This window comes from Nelumbo nucifera, chromosome 1 (assembly GCF_055504915.1).
Source record: "Nelumbo nucifera cultivar China Antique chromosome 1, China Antique-T2T, whole genome shotgun sequence".
NCBI lineage: Eukaryota > Viridiplantae > Streptophyta > Magnoliopsida > Proteales > Nelumbonaceae > Nelumbo > Nelumbo nucifera.
This window is the reverse complement of record NC_142649.1, coordinates 107,475,024-107,498,621: the sequence shown is the minus strand read 5'-3', so window position 1 is coordinate 107,498,621 and position 23,598 is coordinate 107,475,024. Positions and strand designations below refer to the sequence as shown.

The 23,598-nt window shown below is 37.0% G+C and overlaps 1 protein-coding gene across 1 annotated transcript; it reads right to left on the bottom strand.

Moving 5' to 3' along the window:
• Window positions 1-10,299: 10,299 nt before the first annotated feature.
• LOC104605976 (asparagine synthetase [glutamine-hydrolyzing] 3-like) lies at window positions 10,300-16,645 on the bottom strand. Its single transcript, XM_010270952.3, has 6 exons — window positions 15,936-16,645; window positions 14,918-15,056; window positions 13,568-13,663; window positions 13,240-13,381; window positions 12,226-12,321; window positions 10,300-10,897 (listed from the first exon to the last, which is right to left on the bottom strand). The coding sequence occupies exons 1-4, from the start codon at window positions 16,013-16,015 to the stop codon at window positions 13,286-13,288; spliced, it is 411 nt and encodes a 136-aa protein (XP_010269254.1). The 5' UTR covers window positions 16,016-16,645; the 3' UTR covers window positions 10,300-10,897; window positions 12,226-12,321; window positions 13,240-13,285.
• Between the last annotated feature and the right edge of the window lie 6,953 nt (window positions 16,646-23,598).

Below are 23,598 nucleotides of genomic sequence, written 5' to 3'. Positions count from 1 at the left end.
ATTCAGTGATGGAGTTAGGTACAGCTGGATTGATGGCTTGAAAGACCATGCAAATAAACATGTATTTACACTCCTGACTTTTGAAATTACTTTTTTTATCATGACTTGTTTATGTTTTATATCAAGTTCTTTTGGTGCAATAACTTCAGCCTTTTTTAATGGTACCTGTATCCAGGAGCTATTATCAACTGATGATGCATATGGTTTTTCTTTTTCATGACCAGGTTTCTGATGCAATGTTATTGAATGCAAGTTTTATTTGTCCTGAAAATACTCCTACGACAAAGGAGGCATACTATTATAGGGCAATCTTTGAGAGATTCTTTCCGAAGGTAGTAATGGTGCTTCCAGTGCTGTTTTTATTCCTATTGTCATTGTTTGTCACTTTGTTGTCAGCAGCTGTAAGATTGTAAAACATGCAATTAGACAGCCCTTACATGATATTTCTAGCGCTACCAATACCCATTATTGGGTTCCCTGTAAAAAATGTAAAAAAAAAAAAAGAAAAATTATGCATCCTCAAGCTGAAGAGACTCCCTTTCACAACCTTATTATACCTCAATGGACATTAGTAATGTCCCCCATCTCTCATCCACCCTCACTGTCAGGGACCTCCCTTAGCTCATATTCTCTGATAGTCTGATAGCTATAGAGACCAATAGTTGGAGACCCTTTGTCTTCGGTAGAAGCCTGTCTCTTGCAAATCACCCTGTGCCAACTGCTTCCTAATATGCAAGAATAACCCATTATTATTGTGAGTAAATACTCCAACTGCTAATGAGCTGAAATTATCCAGAGAACAGCCACTTATCTTTTTTCCCCTTTTTAAACCTGTGGCTGAACTATGAGGAGATCTAATGATGGTGCTCCACTCCCTGATGATCGAATCTAACATAACACTTTTGAATATCTATAACGCATGAACCTAATGGGTTACTTCAATGATAATCAGTTTGATCACTGCCTAATAGAGTCTCTTCTTGTTTTGAGATATTCTAGAGCTTCTTTCTTCCAAATATATAAAGGCTGCATGTAGTTGCATTAGAATGAAGGAAAATGAATTCTAAAGTGATATTCAGCAGGAAAACAAATGGTTTCACTAATTTTCCTGGTGTTGGACTGTAGCTTGGCAAAATAAACTTGGATGACATGAATGGGTGTCATGGACTTGAATTAAGAGGGCCAACCCCTTTCCAGAAAATGACTTTGAGGAAGATTAGGAGGAATGCCATTTTTCTTCAGCTACTAATTTTCTAAAAGCAGTTTGCTTTGGAAAGCCAATTATAGTTTTCCTCTGTTTTATGTCCAACCAAATGGAGACCAAGTACAACAGTAGAGTGGATATCCTTTGAACTATGCTCCTGGCACTGTGAATGGGGTTTGGAATACCAAACCCTAAGTCATGTGAATCCTAAGTTCCTATTTGAACCAAAAGATGGAAATTAGAGTACCTGAAAAGTGTTTCCAGATTGAGATGGGTAGAAGAATGATTCAATTCTTCATCAACAAGACGTAGCTACCAAACATTCTAGGATAAGCATCACACACCATTTCTCTTCTGTAACATCCCACAAGTATTGACTTTTTTGATGAACTACTAAGCGAGAAGTATGCATCTTTGGTGGTGGAGGAATTTCCACAACTGCTTTTTAAGGCAACGTTCAAAGTATCAATACTCTCAATATGAAATTTTAACATATTGAGAATTTTAAACAATTGATACCATTTTTTAACTTCTTTGATTTGACATTTCAATGTTGAAAATGTCATGTCATAAATTATCATTTAAAACTATTAATACCAATGAAATGCTAATATTATAGTGTGTCAGTGAGGTCAAAAGTTGATATGTATCATATGATATGCACTGATACATTTCGATATTTTGAACCTTGTTTCAAGGAAAGGAGATAGAAAGTATTCTTTTTAGAAAGCAATGCAATTTTCAAGGTCACTTAATCAACAATTTTTTTTATAAAAAAAAATAGATGATTCTAACTTGTTTCTCTATTTGGTTTAGCAACTAGAGAACATTAGAAGTGTTCTGACATAAAAGAACCAAAACAGGTGTTTTAGAGATACAGACAGAATATGAGTGTGTGTGTGTGTGAAATCAAAGAACATAAGAAAACAAGCATATAAAGGGATGGATCCTTTGCTATTTCTAATGTGACAAACATACAGAGAGAGAATGTGCAGTTGTTTTGGTTGCATAATGGAGGGATAAAATGAAGTAGCAAAATCCTTTTTCCGGTCATAGTTAGACAAACAAATAAAGCGGGTAGAAAAAAGTGGGAAAAACTCATTTTATGGCTCTCTAAGCCAAAGTTGGTCTTTTACAATGCCCTTGTACTTCTTTTTACCTTGGCATGGTAAATATCCAAAGCACCTTAAAGACACAGGAAGGAGAGAAAATATCATTATAGGGTCCTAACTACTATCAGTATCTTTTAATGCTACAGTTATTATTCTTTATCGTTGTCATCACCATCATCATTAATTATTATTCTTAAGCTAGATTCTTTTGTTTCATTCCTTTTGTTTACTGTGAGAACTTTTTGGTTGTTGAAATTACTGAACTTAGCCTTCGTCAACCAACCGTTCCTGTTCTTTTTATCTGTGTATATGTTTGTCATCGAGATGGTAATTAATTTGAAATTTCTTGACAGAATGCTGCGAGATCAACTGTCCCAGGAGGTCCTAGCGTGGCATGCAGTACTGCCAAAGCAGTTGAATGGGATACTGCATGGTCTAAAAATCCAGATCCTTCTGGCCGTGCTGCACTTGGTGTTCATGCAGCTGTTTACGAGGAAAAAATGGGTTCACTTCCGGCAGTGAAAAATTTCAGTTCACCGAATGATTTCCTTGAGAAATTGCAGGAAGGCATTGTCATTGTCAAGGCGACTTCAACTGTTGTTTGATATGAGGATTCTACACATTTTCATAAAAAGCTTAGACTAGGGGTTTCGTTGCTGATAGGAAAGAAATGTGCTTGCATTGCGGTTTGGGTGAATGGGTACTTTGTTGGAATATAATTCTGGCTTACCATGTTCTTGAATTTCTAGGCTAAGGAAACGAATGAAGGCAATAATAGTGTAGGGCTTGCTTGACTGAACAAAAATTTGGCAATTGGCATGCTCGTCTCAGTCAGTCACCCCTAAGGCTGTGTTTGGTTTGAAGGAACCTTTCCCTACCTTTTCCTTCAAACCAAGCACAGCCTTTGGGAAAATGTAATCAATCACTCTTTTGTTGAATTTATATTACCTGCTACTGTGGTCGCAGAACAATTCAGCTCACCACCGTTTTGCAATTAATTCGACACATTGCATCAGTTTTTTTTTTTTTCAAATGGTGGTTTGTTCATCACAATTCATTAGGGGGTTGCTGAAAGTAATATTTTCCCGTGCGAGTATGTAATGTCAGTAACAGCATTTTGGAATCGATTAGGCAACAAAAAAGAAAAAACATTAGTGATTGGCTTCAGTGCTCACAAGACTGTATTTATACCCTTTGCATAGCTTTTTACAGCCATGCATGGGAAATATCTTCTTACTTGTATGCATTTTTTTTACTAGTAAATATGTCACGTGACAGTATCTCCAAAATAAAATTATTTAAAATTCATTGACAGTTTTTGAACAGTTATAAGTGGGTAGTTTTTAGAGTGAGAGTAAAGGATATATATGCCATTTTTTATGTCCGTTATATGTTACTTAGATAAGGGATAAAAATGTCTAATGAAAAAGTCAGAAAATGGGACTGTACAAACGGTGTAAGATATAGATATAGATAGAGTTATTTCCAATACAAGGCTGCATGGGACTGTACAAACGGTCTAAGATGTCTTGTGAGGGCCAAATCCGATTTCAAAACATTATCCCCGGTGAATTGTGAACATACCACTGGTCGAAATAAAGATGTGGTATGTGTTGAATTAATTGCAAATGGTGGTGCAGACGCTTTTCGCTGGGGGTGGACGGTGGTTAGACAAATAAAAGGGTTCTCATTTTTCAAAACTGAGCCAAACGAACTGTATGGGAGTGGGAGGCCCATGTGTGTCACGGTTCAACCCAAAATCTTAGGACTGCTGGATTCCCTAGAGACTCGTTGGGGGAGTGGCTGGGCCGAGGATAATTGGAGATGTTGTTAGATGGGCCTACTATAAAATTGCCTAATCGTTAATTGGGCTTCTACCCTACATTATGTATGCTATGCCAGCAACATGGAGTCTGGAGAGTGGAGACAATCCGCACCAATCACCAATCGATCAGAAGGAAGTATTTTTGACTTGCCGATATGATCATCCTCTAGTCCAACATCAATGAGAATAGGTTTGGATTTGACGACAGACGGATTTAGTTGATGAACAAGAAGGGTAAATATTCTGTCACCAGATGAATGGTGCGATGGTCAATGCATTTCCTAATTCCTATGAAAAAGGTATGCCGAAACTTGAAGGGCAAAATGGTAATTAAGCAATTTAAAACGTGAGAATGAGACGCTGTTTCTTGGCACAAACGTTAAATATGGAATGACCTAATTAGAATCTTCTAGTGGCACCAGGAAAAAATTTGTGTTGGCAATATCATTGATAACCCTTAGCAGGTTTTCCAGGAATGTTTAGCCTAAACGCGTACGTCAGAGAGAGAGAAGATCCAGTGACGAAAGAGGTCACCTAGTCTGAGGAGTCCACTCATGAAAAAACTTCAGAAATGGTGAGAGAATGAAAATATGCACAGATACATTTAGGAATCACGAACCACTACAAATCCAGTTAATATTAGGGTAAATTACAGATACCTTAATTGTAATTTGGGGTAGTCACAGATAGGTATCCTAAATTTTTAATTGCAAACACTTGAGTACCTTGAATTTTAAAAAATACACTTAGGTCCATTCGATAGTATTCTGTTAAACATTATATAATGTCAAAAATGTCTTTCTCGTATATTTTTTAGATCATTCTAAGGTAATCAAGCGTCTCTCTGTGATGACGTTCTTACATAGATAATAAACTACATATCCAAATTTTCCAACTATGGCATTTTGTGGTGATGATTTTACTCCGTATAATGATTTAAAAAATACACGAGAAGGATATTTTTTATATTATGTAATGTTTAACCGACAGAATACTAACAGATGGACACAAGTGTCTATTTCTAAGAATTCAAAGTATTCAAGTGTTAGAATTGAAAGTTCAGGATATCTATCTATCATTACCCTCAAAGCACAGGATACCTACCTATCTGTAATTTACTCTTAATATTATAATTAAATATAATGATATTTTTTCTTTATTTTCTATATTTTCATTTTAATTTTCTAGTTGATATGGAATACAAAATGAGTAACGGTTCTATCCACCAATATTCATTGATATTATCAACCTCATATGGATCAATGGGATTTTTTTTGGTAGAACATTATTATGAACTGATACAAGATGATATGGAGTTATGGACCAGCATGGGTGGAATGAAATTACACAGATACTCTAGTTATGGACTGGTATCATAGGAATTGCCTAAAAATAATTCAGTGTCGATGTGTTACACCCAAAGATTATTTGAAAGTGTTTTTGTTCCTTTTTTTTCTTTTTTTAAGTGGGATTCAATCCCGATGAATTCATCTAAAGACCTTATTAGCAGGTCTAGAATTTTTTTTTCTTTTTTCTTATGAGCTGGTCCAGCTAGTGATTTGATAAACATTGGCTCAGTTTGGAAAAGAGTACAAATATAAATATGTACAGTGCAAATATATACAAAATAATACAAGATGCAAAGTTTTGCACTTTACATATTTGTGTTTGTACTCCTTCCAAACTGAGCCATTTTGTAAAATGGATAACAACATTTTTTGTTGTGCATGAACCAAGGCCATGGTGTTTTGATATCCACTATAACAACAAAATAAATGAAAGAAATCTCATATATAATGTTATTTTTACCCGGCCCTAATAAAAAGCCTCAAGAGTTCATAATCATCTAAGCCTTTATCTATATCACTATACGGGTCAGCTATATGAATCCTGTTTTGTCATTCTATTCTGTTTAGTGCCATCTCCATTGTTAAACTATGGATATTTAAATAATTTCTTATTCCATTCACCTGAATTTTATTAGTTTACCTCAGATTCTTCTAGCCCCTTGAACTTGTAATAGATTCTTTCATCTAATAGCTGTTGTAAATGATTTTCTATGCACATGATCAAATCATTTTCAATTTGTTAACCAAAAAAAAGGGACCAAATCATCTCAATCTATTTTCTCTCATTTTACCACCTATTAAAATTACGGGTGGCAATTTATCAACCCAGCCCACTAACCCACCCAACCCAACTATTAATTGATGGGTTAGGTTGTATCCATTTAATTTGGGTCATTAGCAGAACCCAGGAAAGAAAAATTTAATGGTTTGGGTGGATTGAGTTATGGGTGCCCAATGGATAACCATTAACTCGAAACGATAAATTGTTTATAATAAAATTTAATGCTTGAAAACTAAAAATGAATGGAATTTTTTTATTTGTATTCTCACTTTCTAGCCCAAAAGAATTAAAATAAATAGCTCAATGCCACCCCTTTTTCTTTCTCGCCCTCTATGTTCTCTTATTTTCATTTCTCTTCCCTTCTCTCTTACATGTAAGGGTGATCATTCTTGGCTAGACCCAACCCACAAATTTCTGGGTCTGGGCCCAGAATTTTGTGTGTAGGCCCAGGCGCATATCAAGCTTGAAAAATTCAATGCCGAGCTTGGGCGTAATACTTCAAGCTTGGCCCAACTCGCAATATACTTATTTTTATATATAATTAAAAAATAAGTATATATGTTATAATATATTTTATATATTATATATACAAGAATATTTTATTTTATATTAAATGTTTGTTATTTTATATAAAATATAAAAGTTTTAAAGTTTTATTTTAACAAATAAATAAATATTTATGAATTGAAATGTGTCAATACATGTGTTAACAAATGAATCAATTCAAGTATGAGAATTGTCCTCCTAAATAAGCCTTTATATAGATGAAGGAAAAGCCTTCATTCTCATTCCCTAAGCAATGGTTGCACTAATTATTTAGTGTTGTTTGAAGGAAGGTTAAATCCATCATATGGATGGTCTAACAGAAATATACTTGATATGATTCCCAATTTTAGCAAGTTGATTTGCACTCCCTATGTATCTACAAAATGACAACTGGCCGATATACTTACTAAAGGGCTCAATAGTACAGACTTTCGTAGAATTGTAGCCAAGCTGAGAATGGAGGATCTCTATTCACCAACTTGAGGGGGAGTGTTGGAAAACATGGGATTACTGGTGCAGATGTATATTTGGTAGTTAGCATCTATATTTGGTAGTTGTGTAAAAATGAATATGTATTCCTAGGATTGTGGAAGAGTATAATCCCTTAAATATGGGGATTAAAATAGTTAGTCTCTTAATTATAGGGATTGATTTAGGAAGATGTTTTCTATTTATTGCAGCAACTTACTGTATAAATATGTCGGTTGGCAATAGAATGATAAAATCAGTTTTTTACCATTTCAAAACACAATCCATTCAATCAGAAGACATTTTAAAGACTAGCTGAAGGGCACATATGCAAGTATAAATAAAAGGGTAAAAAGATGAAAACACATAAATTGTAATTTTTTTTTATATTGTACTTCTTTAAATGCCATAACAATGACTGGATTTAAGGATTGAAATATTTAAGCATCTACTTTTTGCAAGCATTTACATTATATGATGATTCTAAATATTCTGATTTAACTTTTATGGTGTGGACGTGAAGCCAAGGCAAGTATCGGCATTACGTAGTAAAGACAAATATTTTCTTGAAAACCACCTATCAAAATTAACCCCTATCCTTTAATATTTAAGAAGGTAATAATCTATAACGTTGAATAATTTATTTTAAAAACTAGGATATATCTATTTGGGTAAATTATAGACACCCACCTGTATTTAGGGAGTCGTGACACTTGGCCCCCCAAACTTTGTTTTGTAACAAAGAACACACCCCCCTGGTACTTCTGGATTTCAGCACTTTTCCCCCCACCATTAGCATTCCGTCAATTAACAACACAGAACCCATTGACTATCATGTGAAGTTTATACATTTTTAAAACCCCAAACTACCATTATGTTATTTTTCAAGACTATTTTGTCCTTATAAAACACAAACTCATGCCCTCTGTGGAAGTTCTATTGAATGAGCAGTTCTTCTTCAATGCCTTGAATGAGAAGTGTATTTTCAAATACTGTGCTTTACCATGGGTGTTTTAATAATATTCATCATTGTTGCTATTAGCCCATAGACTCTAAAAGGGGTAGTTTGGTAACTTCGCTTTCACTATTAACCCCGTTAACTGATCAGGGGAAAAATGATGGAAACTAAAAGCACAGGGGGGGTCTTTGTTGCAAAACAAAGTTTGGAGAACTAGGTCTTACAACCTCCTAAGAACAAAGTGGGTGTATGTAATTTACACTATCTATTTAACCCTCTATTATGGAATATTTATTTATAATAAAAAAGTAATAGTAATAATTATAGCACCATGGTAAGGATTGATCTAAAATATTTAGGAGAAAAGGCCCAATCTGCAAGTTGGATTTGGAAAAGGCCTGTAACTTTCTAGATTGGAAAATATCTTATTTTGTTCATGGAAGGATGGCTCCAAAAAAATGGAGGAAAAAGTTTTAAGTGTGTTTGTACAATTTAGTCTTGATAAATGGCACATTAAGTATTTCTTTAAGGAAAAAAGAGACTTTAGACAAGAAAACCTACTACCATTATTCCATTTCATTATGAGAACCAATGTCCTTAGTATGTTAATAAGTCAAACGAACATAACAAATTTGATCAAAGGTTTCGGGGTAGAAAGAATTAGGTGGTTGTGTCTTATCTTCACTTTACAAATGAAATCAACATATTTTTGTGAGAATCTGGATGAGAATGAGGACCAAAGCCTGAAAAGCATAATCAATTGTTTTGACTTTTGAATGGATCACAGGGTTAAAAATCACCTATGAAAAAAGTTGCTTTGATGGAACTATTTTTGCCTCATAGGCTAGAGCATCGTGCCTTCATATACAAACAAGAGAAAGGATGCATATAGTTTGGTTATGTAAAAAGGAGTTGGAATAGGGTTTGTTGACTGTGATCACCCTTTAGGGCTATCTGGAAATTCTAAACATTTACACATGTTTATTGACATAAAATTTAAGTTACCAGTCAAAAATAAAAATAAAAATAGAGCAATGTGCCTTCAGGGAATGGTTATTGAGAAATTCTTCAAAAGGTTGCCAACATGGAAGAAAAACTAAATAACCCTTAGAGAAAGAACCACCTTAATCAAAATGTTTTTTACAAACATAGGGGAAACTGATCAAGCGAAAGAAAGACAACAATGAAAATGAATGAAATCTAAGCTAGCCAACAATGTCACTTTAACTTGCTTGTGTAGAGCTATTGGCTAAGAAGGGTTTAGGGGTGACTTTAAGACTAGATATAAGGAAAGGTTCCAAAATAAATTGCTGAGAATTACAAATTCTTAACAAAATGGTAAAAAATATACAAAATTCAAAAACTAAGTTTGTGAAAGGAATATTTTAATGAAACTTTGTAGAGATATTTACAATAAAAGATTCTATTGACTAATTTAATTTCAAGGCACTCTGAGCATGTTTTAAATAGAACAAAAGGATGAAAAATTTCTTTGTTAGAGAAACAACTAAGTTCCAAAAACTAGGTCCCTTCATTTAGTTTTGGGATGAAATTAGGTAGAATGAATGGTGATAAAAGTCTATAGGGGCATCTGAGAAAATCTAGAGATGGTTTGGAACAAAAAGATAACCAATTGAAACAAGAAATTGGATTTTGACGTAAAGTAAAGAAAAACACTCATGAACCAGTTTCAATCCTTTAGGATGTTGAATTGACTCCTTCAGTGAAGAATTTGTAGGCTGTTTATGGATGTAATGGATGCTTTGCAAAATCAAAAATAAGTTAAAAAGAAAGAAGAAACAGAAACCCCAAAATCACTAAACAAGGCATAGTCATTCTAGGGCTTATGGGAATCATTTACCATAGCAAAAAATAACAAAATTCTTACTCAAAGTATCATTCACAACGTTTTTGAAGCAAGCAAGATAATGTTATCTAAATAGACACTAGGGTCAGCCAAACTCCTTCCTTAACTAAGAAAACCCAAAGTTATGATTCTGCACTCATACTTAACACAGAAAACTAAATAACTAGTAAACTACTTAAACAATGGCTATGGAATTTTTATCTCGACTATGACTAGAAAGGACAAACAACTAGGCCAGGTCCCACAAATAAGTTAATAGCCTATAAAATGACCAAAATACTTCTACCATCTATAAAACAAAAATACATAAACTTTTAGAAAATTTCATATTTGACCAATTGTATACTCCATAACACTTGGAGTGATGAAACTCAAATTTGATGGTTACTCCATTGATAATTTTTGTCCTTCTGGAGTGGAAGCAGCTTCTGAAGATCACAATTGTCTATTTGGGGTTGATTGGTACAAGGAATGCAACCAGAGCAAAGATCCTCTCCCTTAATCCATGGACTTTAGTTGACATAGGTAACCACAAATAATCTAACCCTAAAATTTCTGCACACAAGCCTATCATTTTCCTTATTTTGTTGAGGGGGAAGTGGATTATGGGGAAATAGGAAATACATTTAGCAAATATTATATGGATTTCAAAAAGAAAGTAATTAGAAAATGAATCAAAGTTTGGCACATGCCTTCTCAAAGGTCTCACATAATACTAATCGTTCATAAGGAATCATCGGTATGCACCCTGAGTACCATGGTGGGTTGTACCACCTTCTAAAGTCACCTACATAAGATTAAAACAAACAAGAAGCCTATCATTTAGCAACAAGAAAAAATAAAAGGAAAATAATTTTCTACTGTAGAACAGGTTCTTGAACTTTTCTTACAATATTGCTATGAACTAGGGAATTAAAATATAGAGCCTTCTCTGAAATAACTCCACTATCTTAAAAAACGATAAAACAAAATTATCAACACTCTGAAGTTAGATAATAATTTGATGTCTCAATAAGGAAGGTGCTAGCTAGGCAATCCCTGCATCTTTTCAAGTTGGAGGAATCTTTCAAATCATGAAGGAAACATCTTATTTTGCAAGGACCTATTGTAAAGGGAAACTCCCTTATATGGTAACTTCCATATGGTTATTGATTGGATGAAGGATGTAGAAGATCCTTGGGTCTTCATATTTACCAGAGGAAGGCAAACATCTCATTATGATGGATACCTCAGTCCAGTAATATATGGATGTGCTGGAGTCTGACACTCCATGGATTATTAGGACACTTTTACATAACATTTCCTTTTTATCTCATAATTTATTTAATTAACAGAACGGTTAGAATATATATATATATACATATGAACTATTTTAAAAATATATACTTTCAGTTTCCCATATAGTCCACGGTTTTCCACCTTGCCAGGCCAGACTCTTGGACACACATTGAATTCCAACTTCAATGTTTGTGTCCATGCAATACTGACTTGGTCGTTTAACTCCTTAATTGATTCTCATGTGAGAAATAGAGAGACAGGACTTGTGGATGGCTCAAGGACCAGGGTTTCAACAAAAATGCCTAATTAGTAGGGGTGAAACTTGGATTGGGTCGAGCATTTGTTAAATTCTGAATGGGCCCAAACCCTAACCTGAGCACAATGTAGTTGAAGTTCCTCAATTTGGCAATCCGACTTGCACCCCTACTAATTTTTGTGTGTAATCAAGGGCTTAGTCAACTTTTCTGTAGTTTTTTTTTTCTTTTCCTTGCTTGCAGTGCTACCCCCAGCTATTGTTTTTTTCTTTTTTTTGTTCATACTGAATCGACAAAGTCTCTTTGGTCATGGTTAATAATAAAAAAATCCATCTAATAAGAACTTCTAAATATATCTTTTTTTCAAAAGCATTACATCTTGTAGGATCCAATTTTTAAGAAGAATTAAAGTCTCCAATTTAAGCCAAACTAGTCAATCTCTTCGGGAGAGATTTCATGGCTACTTTTAACTCAAATAGAAGCTTTTCAGTTTAACACGATTGGAAACAATTTTCACGTATTACCTAATTGAGCAAAATAAATTAATATATCCGGTACTGGCTCTACAAAATTGATCAAGTACCATGTTTGCTAGAATAAATATGTCCAGGAAGGAAGGAGATGAAACGTTCACAATCATCGCTCAAAGCTTTCATTTCCGATGCAAACCAAATTGATCCTGGTGAAGAAGCAGCATCAATTAAGCACAAATGTCAAAATCTTTTAAATATATAGATTTCTAAATGAAAATAACTAGTATGTTGAACAAGACACCAAATCTGAGTAGCATGAAATAGATAGAAAGGGGAACTTCATTTAAAATTGTGGATGATGAGAACTACCATTAAGAGAAAAACTAATATGCTGAGGTGGTGTTTGGAATGTTTCAAAAAGAATAAGTTCCCATGAATTTTATGCTTATAAGAATCACCTTTAAGTTCTGATATGTGAAAAAAAAAAAGAAAAAAAAAACTCCATAGCTAATCCTTCAGTATTCCCACAAACATTGTTCCTAGAAGTGATCCTATATGGAGCTCAAAACTTCAGCATCACAAAAGAACCATTTCTTGGTTCAAACTTCAACCTTCAAATAGTGGTTCTCCATTGCAAATTTTCAATGAAATGCATCACTGCATCCCAAATTACATATCAATACTACTCTATTTCCTCGTTGATCCTCAAGTTCCATAATCTACAGAACCTATTATACCTCTTTTACCTCAGCTCATTGCTACATTTTATACTACAACCCAATCAAATCCTCTAAGACACCTATTTCTACTCTAAGACCAGGAACTATCAAAGCTTAATTCCTTGAAATTTGCAACTCTTAAACTTGACATTCTAACAAGTAATCATTGAGTGTAACAAGTGCCTATTGCAGATGCATAAAAAGAAAGTCACTCATTGACTTCATTGAAGAAATATATAGTAATAGCTTGTAATAGTGACTTTAGCTCAAAGAGAACCAGAACCACCTAAAATGTAGTTTGCATACCTAAAAATCCACTTTATAACATTCTCCAGAAAGTAAGGATCAAAAGAAAAATAACTGAAAAAAAAAGAGATGCAGCAAGGATTAAGTTACATGGCATACCATCAAGACCCCAGCCCATGTATAGAGGGGTAATACCAATAGGATCTCAAGCAGCAATGAAACTTTTGTCACGGGTATCAAGCAGGACAAAGGAGAACATGACATCCAACATGTCCACAAAGTCCTCTCCATATTCCTCATACTGTTACAGAAAAGAAAAAAATAATAAAAAGGACAGACTGCTATAAAGAAAACATGGCTATCATTTCTATTTTGTCCAAACTTTGTAGACAATAGTGCAGAAAGTTTTAGCATCCAACCAAACCCAGGGAGAATAAATACTACAATGTACAAAATCCTAACACCAAAAAGAATCTTCATCACTTACAAGGTGAGTAATCACTTCACAGTCACTTCCTGTTCGGAATTTATGAGACTTTAGCTTTCCTCTCAATTCTTCATGGTTATAGATTTCGCCGTTAACCTACAAGAAATGAGTTGGTAAAAAACCAATAAGCTAAATGCAATGACATGCAATGAAATTTTGCAAAGATAAACAATGAGAACTTTATGTTGATAAATTTTAACAAACAATACTCATACTGGATAATCATTGATGAACTCTGAACTGACATGAAAGGGAGGGGAAGGAAAACCGAAAAGTCATATGATAACATGAAGACTAACAATGAAATTCCATATACCGGATCCCAATGCAAACTGTCCTGTCTGTATTCTTGTACAAATTCAGTAAACTCAGGTTAAAAAGCCAGAAGTTAGGTCTGTCACTCTGTCTCCAGTCCACACCTCCTAAGACCCCAAATATCAGATCAATATCAAGTGAAGCCATTTTTGTTCTATTGGACCTTGGTTTCACACACGACTCTCAGGGGGCTAAATACATTGATTTCTTTAACACTGATACATGTGTATATGTTTGTGTTTGTGATTGCAAAATCATTGTTTTTCCCTTATCTACTATGGTATTAAAGCTACACTTTACCAAAAAGTTCACAAAATGTACACATTACTTCTTTTTACATATACACATTGATCTTGAGTCCACAACCTACAAAAAGGGCTTCAATGTTAAACACTTAAGTGAGGCAGTCACTTTTTCCCAAATCACCTTTCTTTATATAAAATACAAGAGCAGAAAGATAAGGTGTCAATCCTCAATTGACATATCACTCAATACCAACATTTACCAACTGGCATGTTTCAATGCATGCCACCTTTATAAATAAAAGCCTAGATAAGACTATGAAACAACAAGAGGGCTTCATTGACATAAATAGTTCTCATAAGTAAGTATTAAAATATTGATACGATATGCCTATATATGCTTCGATACACTGATACAAAAGCCTTCTATAATGTTTAAAACTTTAGAGATGTGGGGTCCAACCCTCTAATGATTGTATGGTAAAAATAAAATAAAAAATAAAAACATGAGAGTATCGGTGATATCAATATGCACCTCTAAGTAATGATTATGGAACCTAGATGTTTGCCTCCCTCTGGTAACTATGAAGACCCAAGGACCTACTTGGGTCTTCATTAAGGAAAAATGATTATGGAACCTAGCGAACTACCCTAGGATACATGTTTTTACTTGAAAAAAGTCCATCGCCCAGGTGACTAGGCAACTAGGCACCGCCCTGTCGCCTAGCCTCGCCTTGGCGCCTTGAAAACTATGCCCAGGTTTGCATGCACTAAATAAAGAACAAAATGATACCGTAACAACAATTGTCTTGTCTTCGTTATAAAGTGGTTGATCTCCAGAAGTAGGGTCTACAATAGCCAACCGTTGGTGAAGAAGATAACAATCTTCATGACAATATATTCCACTCCAATCAGGACCTCTGTGGTGCAGCCTATATAATCAATATATCAAGAAACCAAAATAAAAGGATCAGGTGTTCTATTCTCTTCACATGTCAAGTTAATAAGACTATGAATTGTCAAAGTAGTCCGGATCCATAAAGAAAACTAACAAGTAATCATATAGAAGATATCAAGTAGTTTAGATCCAGAAAAAAGCTTTTCCTCCTTGATCTCGCCCACAGACACTCCATACACAGAACAAAGTGTGTGACTCTGTCAAAGCTGAAACTAAGAACATGCAAAAATCTGTACAGTTTGGATCCTGAAATTCACAAGAGTGTTACTCTAAAGCATGTGAACTGATTAGGCTAGAGAAAAGGGACGTGCAACAAGACCATAATAAGTTTTCTTGTTTCCTTCTCAATGCAGATTTCCACTGAATAGAAAATACTAAAAGTATACATATTGAGTCCAATCCACCAAAAGCAAGCCATGCCGAGTGTTCTTGAGAATAGATATTGGAGAGGTTTCCATCAAACAAATCACCAGCATCAAATTTGCCACTCCAGTCCAGCTAGCAAAAATGATGTGTTTTATGTAATAACTACTACTAAAGTACCAATCCATAACAAAAACTCCGACACAAGTTTGCAGGGAGACAAACTAAAACTTGTGTAATGAAAACTACAGAAACAGAGCATAGAGAAATTCGAGAGGCAAAAATCCTTACAAAGAAATGAAAACATGTAATGACAAAAAAAAAATATATGAAGAGAAATTGCATGAATGACCTAAAATCTCAAACTTTTGTTACAAAAATGAAAAAACAAAACGATCCGAACCGATGAACTTCAATATCATACGTAGATGATTTCTAGTACCCTAAAAGAAGATGTCCAAAATGCAGACTAAATTTGACAAATGCTTACCTCCGAGATAGCTCGATGATTCGGGAACGTTTGGCCTGAGAGTTGTCGACACAACCGAGGACGACGAGGATTCCACACATGGCGGCTGTTCGATCTCTCTCTCTCACTCGGAGGAGCGCGAGAGTCTATGAGCTAAAAGAGCAAGGAGTCAGAGTCTAGTGGCGGGGTTTCCGCCTTTTATGACGGCAAGAGATACTACAAAGCACGATTTTCAAATATTCCACTTTTAGAGTGTTGCGTGGCGTCGTAGATTCGTTGCTGGTGCAGTTGTAACAGTTGTACTCAGATTTATTTTTGTTTTTCTAGTCATTGCTTTTGAGTTTTCAAATGCTTTCTTTTTTTTGCTTCATGGGGCTACACAACAGGGGGTAGCCCATCCCCTTGCCGGTTCCCAACGACTCCGGATCTTCGTCTGCTGCCCACACTACTACAGCCACTACCAACAACGTACCACAAGCCGTACATATCATATGGAACATTTCCTTCTCCTTATGAATGACAGAATACAGATACGGGAGATATTCTCTGTACGATGGTTAATGTGCGTACCAACATACGGACCATGATTACGTATCTCATTCTGGCTCACTTGGTAGGTTCTCTGACTCGTCGGAGTAGAGGCCGGAGATCACGATGCCACCAGGGGTTGGGGCATTGGGGGGTTAAGGGAAAGGACAAGCCCATTGCATATTTCTGATTTTCAGTGCAGATTTATAAACATTCAAAATGTCAAATGTCCCTACTCTATATATCAGTTTTTTAATTTTTCCAAATCGAAACCGAATGATACCATCGGTTAGCCGTTCCGTTAGTTTCGGTTTTTGACTATTTCGATTCTTCAGTTTTTCGGTTTTTTATATTTATAATATATATTATATAAATATATGTGTAATATTATATTATAAATAATAAATGATATGTAATATATTATAAATATTTTAAAAATATATAACATATATAATATATTTATAAATAGATTATTATAAATATAATATAAGTATATATTTATATATAATATATAGAAAATATGTGACATATATTAAAAATATATATAAAATATACATATAAATATATATATATATCGATCAGTTCGGTTAACAACCGATTTTTTTGTAGGTAAACCGAAAACCAAACCGGTTCTTCGGTTTTTCAAAAAATCCAAACCGAAATCGAACCAATCGGTTCGATTAACCGCATTTTGCGGTTCGGTTTTCTCAGTTCAATTCAGTTTTTCATGGACACCCCTACTAGCACCTACCCCAAATGTACTTTGGGCCTAAAAGTTTTGACCCTGGGCTGAACCGTCACTCTCCCTTGATTATATCCTTTTACTACTTCATTTGGTGTTCAGATCTCCTACCCACAATAACCCTGATCACACCTACACACAAGAAGACACCACAGCCTTGAGTTCAAATCTGTGCCCCACGTAATGGAAGCCCACCACCTGTCTTCCCGCACGAATTTCCCCTTCAACATGTGCCAAGTTAATGGGACTGTTGTTAGCTCCAAAAGCGTCCAAAACCCCAATCTCCATGTTCCCACCGAGTTCGGCTTCAGTCAAGGCAAAGCCCATTCGAGTAGTCTTTAATGCCATGCATTGAGAATATCTCCTTACTTGTATGCTTTATAATGCAAGGTTGCAAAAGGATGTTAGAACGGTGTGGGCACAGGTTTGCCCTGATAGAAGTAGGGGTATAAACGGATTGAATTCGAACCGGATCAGGCAATATCCGAATTTGAATTCGATTAAAAAATGTAATATCCGAATTCGATTCGACATCCAACGAATATCAAAAATTAATATTCGAATTTGAATCCAATTAAATATTCGAATATTCGATTCAATTTGAATTCGACTAATAAATATATAAAATAAGTATTTTATTTATATAAATCATATAAATATATAAATTATTTAAATTATTTAATTATTATATATATAAATTATATAAAACATTTAAAAATTTTATATATTACATGTAAAAATTAAATAACCGGTCGAATTCGAATATTTATCGAATTGAATCAAGTCATATCCGAATTCGAATCTGATTAACTATTCGGTATGAATAGGATATCTGAATTCGACCGATTAGATATTCAAATTATCCGAATTCGATTTGATTATGTCGAATCTCGAATTCGAAATCGGATTTTTGAATACCATTAACCCCCCTAGATAGAAGCCGACCTCGTTTTCGTCCTCACACACCACCGTCAACAATGATAGGCGTTGGCATCATGTCGAACCCAACAGAATCCGTGAAGTGGATGAGAGGGAAGCCCGCACGGTAGGAGAAACTTTGCCACTGTAAATCTAGCAATACCCAAAAGTGGTAACAGTCTGCTGGTTCAGGTTACTTAATTGATGGTAATGAAATGCTTGTGCTTTCTGAGTCTTCCTCGCTACAAGTGGAGAAAGAGATCATGACCAATCTCACCGTTGAGAATGGGAAACAAATTTACAATATCTTCCTCAAGTACGCTTTGGAGATACTTTAGCTGACCTGCTCAAAAAATTTGGTGGTTCGTTATTGGAATTTAACGTTCGACGTTACACGAGATCAATTCTTCGAGGTCTTCATTTCCTCATATATTCTATTCTTCTCTAGATGGAAACAACGAGATTAAGGTTGCCGATATTGGGCTGGCAAAGAAGGCAGATCAGGACAAGAGAGCAAGAGAACGGAAGGTGGGGCGTTTGGATTAAGAGATACTCCGCTTTACATGTTGCATGAGGCGCCGGCTGACATATAGGCTCTTAGTTAAGACCACATCAGCCCCCTACAAGATTGCCCCTCACAATGTCCCATAGCACATTCCCGTCGTGTATTGGGAACATCTCTCGATCATAATCCCAAAAATGATGATGTCATCATCAAGAGATGTTCTCAATACACGGCGGGGATGTGTTGTGAGACGTTGTGGGGGGAAATCTTGTGGGGGAATGATTTGAACTCCTCTTAGTTATGTTGTGTCGGAGATTGTAATGGACAAGCCAGCAGGGAAGTGTGGGGCTAACACCGACGTTAGCGCCCTACTGTTTTTGGATTGGTTTTGGCAAAGAACTGCAGGTGATTCTAGGGGGTTCTCACACAGGCTCCGAACTGAGGGCGGAAATATGGAGATTGGGGTTTTGGGCAAGTTTTGGAGCTAATGCTATGCAACGTGAGGGGGAATTCGTGCAGAACGACAGGTGGCGGACTTCCATTGTGTGGGGCATTTGTAGGGCACTTACCATGGTGCACAGATTTGAACCTACAGCCTCACATTGAAAATGTTTCCTTATTTTCATGTACAAGATTAGATTTAGTAATTACACTTTTTTCATAGCCTTTTACAGTCGTAAATTGAGGATATCTACTTACTTGTATTTTTTTTTTCATGAAAAGATATTCTCAATAAAAGACTGCAAGGGATTCTAGAGGTGTGAGTACGTTCATGAGGATCAAATCCAATTTCACATATTGCTATTTATGGGAGATGTTCCTAATACACAATTGTAGTGTTATGTGAGTAGGAGATCCAGATTGCTACATATATTTCCCCTCTATCATCTTTTACTATAACTATGATGTATTCACAAGTCACAACAAAAACTACCCCAACATGCTACGAATACGTGATCAGTGATGGTGTGACCGCACTTCTCACTGTGAGACTAAGATCTATCATATATGGAACATGTTAAAAACAATTTTTTGCTATGAACATAGGGATTGTTTGATGGTATCCACCCCATCCAACCCAAGGTTTAAAGTACCGATACATCCCAAGATGTATCCATACTTCCAACCATACTCCTTTTAATCTCCCTCTCTCTATATATATTATTTAAAAAGATAGATTCCCAAAAATACGGAGTATATCATAACGATACTTTGGATCTTGTATTCCAGCCCTAACAAGATTTTCCTATAAAAAGTCAAAATCAAAACGGGTTTGGGACATGTTTAGGATTTTAGATAAGGTTTTGATAAAAAAGTTTGACGGTTTGGATACCCAAAATTCTCGCAAAATTGCCATAACTATAGTTTCATACTTAACTTGAATTGGTGGAAGTATTAGGCAACCCATTCATCTGGTCTTTCTGATTTATTAAAAATTTTAAGATTCAACTGCCAACACCTGGCCCTTCTCAGATATTTATAGCAAATGACACTGGTAATCCTATTTTTCCAGCATGATAGGTTGAAAGTGTGGGTTCTGAAACTCACATTTTGTAGCATACTGCGTTGTGCTTAGGGGTGTCAACGGTGTTCAAAAATCCAATTTTGAATTAGAGATATGACATAATTGAATCGAATTCGGATAATTCAAATATTTAATCAATCGAATTCGGATATCCTATTTATACCGAATAGTTATTCGAATTCGAATATGATCTAATTCGATTTGATAAATATTTGAGTTCGACCGATTATTTAATTCTTATATAATATATAAATTTTTTAAATATAATTTATATATATTATATAATAATTAAATTATATAAATAATTTATATATTTATATACTTTATATAAATAATTTTTTTTATATATTTATTAATTACCTAAATTAATTAATTAGTCGAATTCAAATCGAATTGAATATTCGAATATTTAATCGGATTTGAATTCCAATATTGATTTTCGATAATCGAATTCGGATATCGAATGTTTTAATCGGATTCGAATTCGAATATTGCCTGATCCGATTTAAATTCGATCTGTTTACACCTATAGCTGTGGTTTTTTCCAAAACAATGGAATTTGAAATGTGCTAATAATAAGGTAAAAATATATTTGATGTTGCTCAATCCAAGGTGGTGCACGAACTGAGGAGAGCAACCGGATAGTCCTTGCCAACAGGGCGGTGCGGAGCTACAAGGACGAGGCCACGCTCCAAGACCTGTGATCAAGAAAGATGTCAAAGGCCCGAGGTGTTATCCCCGGGTAGGTACTCCGACGCTCAAGTCAGTAGGAGGTGATGGATGGTCGAACCGAGCAATAAAGGTGTTGGTCTGAACAGAGTAACAGTATGGGTGTCCAAAGTTGGAATCCCTTACCTTGAGCAGGGAGTGCCTCTTTTTAGCCAAAGATCCATGTCCTGGTCGGATTGGGATTCCGGGGTTGTCGGGATGAGGTTTACTGCTGAGGTCCTCGGGCTAGAGTCCTATTCCCTGGCGGAGTTGTCTTCCTTTCTCCTCTTATCTGTAGTTGTGTCTATCCGCACGACGTGTAGCTAAAGTGACTGAGGGGATAAGATGGGGGGCCACAATAGTAGCATAGCTCGGCTAAGCTATCCCGACATAGACGGGCTATGCCGCCGCGACCGAGCTATGTCGACGTGGCTAGGCGCACCGAGCGATGACTAGGTGGCCACATGTCTATCAGGACCAGCTCAGCCATGCCCCACTGAATGGCCATGGGCTAGCGATCGGTCTCAAGGGGATTGTGGACTGATGATGGAGATTGGAATGTCGCTGACAACTGTCGCATTTCCGAACGAGCTGGGCTGCATCTTGCTTCATCGATGGCCAAAAGTAACCTTGTCGGAGTGCCTTATGTGCCATGGCACACGTGCCGGGGTGGTCTCTGCAGATACCTTCATGGATCTCCTTGAGAACGTAATCTGCCTCAGCTGGGGAGAGACACTTCAAGTAGGGGAGAGTGTGCGAGCGGCAGTAGAGCTGACCTTGAATAAGGCAGTACTGGGCTGATCTATGCTGGAGTCTCTTTGCTTCTATCTGATCTTCTAGAAGTGTGCCTTCCCGAAGGTATTGTGTGATGGCGTCCATCCAAGATGAACCGTGCTGTACCGGGAGGATGAGGAGGGTTGTCAGTGCGATGCTCGACTGAGCCAGCGTGTCTAACCGCACTGTTGCGTCGAGGTCAATTTTCGATGACCTAGCTAGGTTTGATAGCGCATCAACTCGTGCGTTTTCAGCTTGAGGAATCTCCTGGATGTTGAAATGCTCAAACCAGTGGATGAGCTCTTACACCTTCTGTAGATAGCTCGCCATCGTAGGTGTCCGCGTCTTGAACTAGTAGAGGATCTGGTTGACTTCCAGTTGGGAGTCGTTGAAGGCTTCAATTTTCTGAGCTCCTAGGTCTAGAGCGAGGTGAAGTCCGGTGATCAGGGCCTCATACTTAGCCTCGTTGTTGGATGCTTTAAACTCGAACCTAAGAGTGTGCTCTAACACCGTGTCATCTGGGCCGAGGAGAATGAGGCCAGCCCCGCTGTCTTGCTGATTTGATGAGCCATCCACATGCAGAGTAAATACTTGTGGCAGCGGGACAGGATCCTCGGTGGTGAATGTACATTCGGCAATGAAGTTTGCCAGGGACTGAGCCTTGATCGTGGAACGGGGTGCGTACTCGATGTCGAACTCACTCAACTCTACGCTCCATTTGATTATGCGACCAGATGCTTTCGGCCTTTGGAGTACATGCTTGAGGGGCTGGTCAGTGAGTACTCGAATATTGTGGGCCTAGAAATATAGCATGAGCTTTTCTGGCCGAGGTGACAAGGGTTGGGGCCATTTTTTCTAAGTTAGAGTACCGGGTTTTCGCACTGCTGAGGACCTTGCTGGTATAGTAGATCGACCTTTGTACCCGATCTTCCTCCTTAACCAGCACTGAGCTAACGACCTCATCCCTGGCTGAGAGGTAGAGCAATAGCTCATCCCCTAGGTTTGGTTTGGTGAGGAGAGGCGGCAAGCTCAGGTACTGCTTCGGCTCTTGAAAGGACTGTTCGCATTCCTCGATCCACTGGAAGTCCTTCAGTCGCTTGAGGGCTTTGAAGAAGGGCAGACACCGGTCCGCGGATTTGGACATGAATCTGCTGAGGGCAGCTACTCTGTCGGTGAGTCGTTACACTTCTTTGTTGACAGGGGTGAAGCGCTCTTTGTCGATGCCGAGCTGCCTGTGTCAACCAGAATCCGCCGCATCTCGAAGTTGGCTACCTTGGCTGTGATTACCAAGGCGTCATCGTGTGGGGTCTGAACCCCTCGGATGTTGTCATCAGTGAAGGTGATTGACTAGTTGCACTTCTTCTTGTGTCCTCGGTTGTCGATTTCTTGCATCCGCGCATACTTCTTGCACCCCGAGCTGCTCTCTCCTCCTGCGGTGATCCCTCCTGATATCACATGGATCACACCGACGGGAGGAGCTTAGGGTGGTGGCTGAGCATTCTCCGTGTGTTGTTCCTCCTGCACTGGCTTCTTGCTTTTGTCAACAAACCCATTGAGATACTCGTGCTTGATCAGGTCCTCGATATGGTTGCACAGGTCAAAGCAGTTCTCTGTGTCGTGGCCATGGTCTCTGTGGAATTCGCAGTACTTGTTGCGGTTCCTCTTGTTGCCTTGTGTTTTCATCTTCTCGGGCCACCAGACGTAATTACAATCACGAATCGGCATCGAAACTTAAGACCATGGTGTGTTCAACGGCGTGAAGTTCCAATAGGTCGGCGGCAATGTCGATGGTTTGTGGTCGGGTCGGCAGTCTTGCCTCTTGTGATCCCAATCTAATGTTTTTGACTTCCGCTCCTCTGTGTCTCTGCTCTTTCTGTCAGGCCTTTCTTCCTCATCCTGCAGTTGTGCTTGCACTTCTTCTGCATTAATGTATTTCTGCACATGGCTCATCAGCGCAACTAGGGTCTACGGAGGGTTCTTGGAG

Excerpts from the sequence above, each read along its gene's own strand:
- LOC104605976 (XM_010270952.3), bottom strand. The coding sequence starts at position 16,015 with ATGTGTGGAATCCTCGTCGTCCTCGGTTGTGTCGACAACTCTCAGGCC. Across the intron at positions 15,057-15,935 it reads ATCATCGAGCTATCTCGGAG|GCTGCACCACAGAGGTCCTG; the intron begins GTAAGCATTTGT and ends TTGATTATATAG. Across the intron at positions 13,382-13,567 it reads GTGAAGTGATTACTCACCTT|TATGAGGAATATGGAGAGGA; the intron begins GTAAGTGATGAA and ends TTTCTGTAACAG.